This window comes from Varanus komodoensis, unplaced genomic scaffold, assembly GCF_004798865.1.
Source record: "Varanus komodoensis strain SLA01 unplaced genomic scaffold, ASM479886v1 scaffold11, whole genome shotgun sequence".
Lineage (NCBI taxonomy): Eukaryota > Metazoa > Chordata > Lepidosauria > Squamata > Varanidae > Varanus > Varanus komodoensis.
Window position 1 is genome coordinate 25433183 of NW_025335317.1, and position 3231 is coordinate 25436413.

Sequence of the window (3231 nt, forward strand, 5' to 3'; positions counted from 1 at the left end):
ATGTTGCTAGACATAAAGGGCAAGAGGTAGCACAAGTTGCTAAGTGACAGAGTAAATATCCAGCAGGTAAAAAGATGAGCTTTTATTTTGTCCGGGGGCTATTTTCTGAGCTTGGGGGAAGGAAAATTAGTTAGCAGCCTGCAATTAGGTTCTTCTGTTGTGCTTTTAAGTAACATAACCCCCAGTGGCAGTGGATAGGTGACTGCATCTTGTCCTAGGTCTGCCTATGTTTTTAAAAGTATACAAACTTACTTGTATATCAGCAACGGTTTAAAATGAATTAGTGTAAGAAGAGAATCCCTCTACCTTGTGAACAGTATAACCTTTTTTACTAGAGGAAAGGCTATTCAAGGAAGGATAACTTCAACTTGTTCAGTCAAGTTGTTTTGGGTGGGAATCCTAGCTGGAGCTCTAGATACATTTTGCTGAACACTATTCACAGCCCAACTCCTCCATAGTATTTTGGATGGTGTGTGAGAGAGTCTTGAAACAAAAGCTACAGTGTGGAATAGAAGAGTTGCCTCAGAGAATTGATGATAGTAGTAGCAGTAATGAAAGGAAAGGGAAACTGTCGTGTCAATGATTTTTTTTTCTCATGGAGATGGGGAGACATGCTTCTAGGATTTGCTGCCAAACAGCAAGACAGCCTTGGATGTTATATATTGTAACTGGATGGTACGGGAGGCATACAATTAGCTGTTCTTCATCAGGCACCAAAATGTCTTGGCCTAGCCCTACAAAGGCCAATGGCAGATTTTGTTCATTTATATTCTCTATTTAATCAAAATGTACTGGTGATATTAGTGATATCCACTGGGCACATGCCTAGAAACAGGCTTCAGGTGCTTCCTGATTCAAGGAAGAGGCAAACATTGGAACTCCCAAATTCTTCTCAGATTCTTCAGGTTGAATCAAAATTAGAGGTAGAGAAGAATTTTCCTACCTGAAAAGCTATCCCCAAAATTCCAAGTGCAATATTGGGGACATGGGAGAGGTCAACAAACAGCAACTCAGCCCAGACCTCTCATTACTGTTTGTACCCTGCCAGTTGCTTTCAGAGCAGGAAAAAATACTTTAAATCTTTAAATTCAACAGACACCAGTCTTTCAGTTGATTAAACTAGAGTGAACTATCCACAAAAACAATTGGTGGGGAACATGGTAGTCTCTTGCAGAGGATGGGCTCTGATCCCAACTCCATTTTCCCCAGGTTTCCCCTTTCAAAGCCAAATGAATGGTGATGACATTTGGGATAGGACTGCTTTGAAAGTCTGCATCAAGGATACTGTTAGTAAATTCAGAATTGTTCTGAAATTAGACAATATATTTCTTGTTGAGGATTTTGTGCTAATGTTCAAGCTAATCTGACAGGAGAGAGGAAAAGCCCAACAACATTTTAATTTACAGAGTCCCATATATTTTTGGCTCCTTTAAACATGTATAGATTGTTGAGAAACTGCTGTTTAAATTCCTCTGATACATTTTAATACTTCTACTACACCTGTACTTATGTCTACATACTGTCATTGTTTTTGTTTGTTCTGTTTTCATTGTGGTCTTAGTCTTACCCCATGGTACTCCAGTATCGACCCAGAATTGACTTCGGTTAGACCAAAGGGCCAGATCCCACTGAGATTAATCCTGCACTATGTTTACCCATCGACAGATTGCACAATGAATGGATGTGCCTGGATTGGGGGGACACAACCAGAATTTCAGCATGCAAATATGGACTTTTTCTTCAATTGATCAACTATCCCCCTCTCCCCATCCCTCTCTGTTAGAGTATGCCAAGTGCCATTCTGCTACTGAAACATTCATATGATATTTGTGGCATCAAAGACTGCAAGTTGTAGCCAAACGTTAAATGTATAGTCAAGAGTCTGAATCTCTGGAATACTAGCTTTGCCTGTTAGGAAATTTCACTGGTCCATAACATTGATTACATTAGCAGAGGTGGCCACCTGCTCTTTCACATGTGGTATTGCAGTTGTTGTTTTTCACGTTTACTATTTTACTGAAAATGTTGTTTAAAAGAAGTACTGTATGAAAGGTTAAAACTATACCTTTAAAATATTTTGTACATAATATATGTTTTAGAAATGTGGTTATTGTGCCACTACCTTTTTCTTGTTCAACTCTTCATAGGTTCAGATATAGCTCACTCATTAGTATGCAACAGTCTTTTTGCAGCATCTGAAAATTTAGATTTTGTGTCAGAAGTTAAATGCAGTCAGTCTGCATTGCCCTTAAATGGTATGTCTCACAGACTCCCTTCAGTAATGTGTATGACTTAGAATTTTGATTTCAAGACGTAGCAAATCAGCATGCATGCAGCAGGTAAGGTTTTTTTTTCTTTTGAAAAAGTCCATTACATAATTTGTTTAAGTACAAGAAAAAAACGAACTGTCATGTAAAAGATGCTCTTACATTTGAAACTGTTGCTATTGTAGGCTTCCCTTTGAACTTTTCATTTTTTCTTACATATTAGCAGCAATTCAGTAAAGAAGTGGGTCAAAATTGGTGGTCTTAAGTGTGCAGCTGTCAGGACTCTGGGCACAACGATGCTTCAATGTTATATTAACATATTCAGTAATACACAAGCATACTTAAAATGTACCAATTTGATGACATCACAACCACATTTTATGGCTATTTTGAATCCAGCAGCTGCTGTCAATCTAGTTGTTACACTGAAACTGATGTAAATTTAATATGGTTGATAAGGCTACCTGACCAAAAGTTGTTTTTATAAGGAGCAGTTGTGTTACAGAAATGTTGGTGGTTGCCTTCAGTATCATACATGCATTCCATCCTGTTAAAAATGTGTTATGGACATCATTACAGAGTTCATGATATATTGTTTCCTGTCTTCCATTACTTTCACACAGTTTAAAGTTTAAATAACAATATAGTTCAATAATCTGTATAGCTTTTAATAAACACATTTGTAAAGTAAATTACACATCATCAATAATTCACTTTAGGAATCGGTGGTGTAATTAATTCAATTTAGGAAAGTATGACGAACAAATACTGCAGACTTAACTTGTAAACCAAGTGAATATAAAGGGAAAGTTTACTTTCCCAAAACCCATATTTGTCTCTGTGATGCAGTCTCCAACAAACTTCATCTATTAAATGTTACAGGCACAAAAGAAATATACAAGATGCAGCTGTGCAACTTGCATATTCCTTCTGTGCTGGATATAGTGCTGTTGGATACAAACAG

The 3231-nt window shown here is 37.3% G+C and overlaps 1 protein-coding gene across 5 annotated transcripts in view; it reads left to right on the forward strand.

The window, feature by feature from the left end:
- PCGF5 (polycomb group ring finger 5) overlaps positions 1–2857 on the forward strand; it is a 64891-nt gene extending 62034 nt beyond the window's left edge. For 4 of the 5 annotated variants that reach the window (XR_006413783.1, XM_044420633.1, XM_044420630.1 and 1 more), the window contains one exon: positions 1562–2857. Coding sequence is in view for 4 of the 5 variants with exons in the window: in XM_044420633.1 (XP_044276568.1) it covers positions 1562–1609 (48 nt within the window). In the remaining variant the exon portion in view is untranslated. The remainder of the gene's footprint in view (positions 1–1561) is intronic. The other variant, XM_044420632.1, reaches the window with a different exon arrangement.
- Positions 2858–3231: the final 374 nt, after the last annotated feature.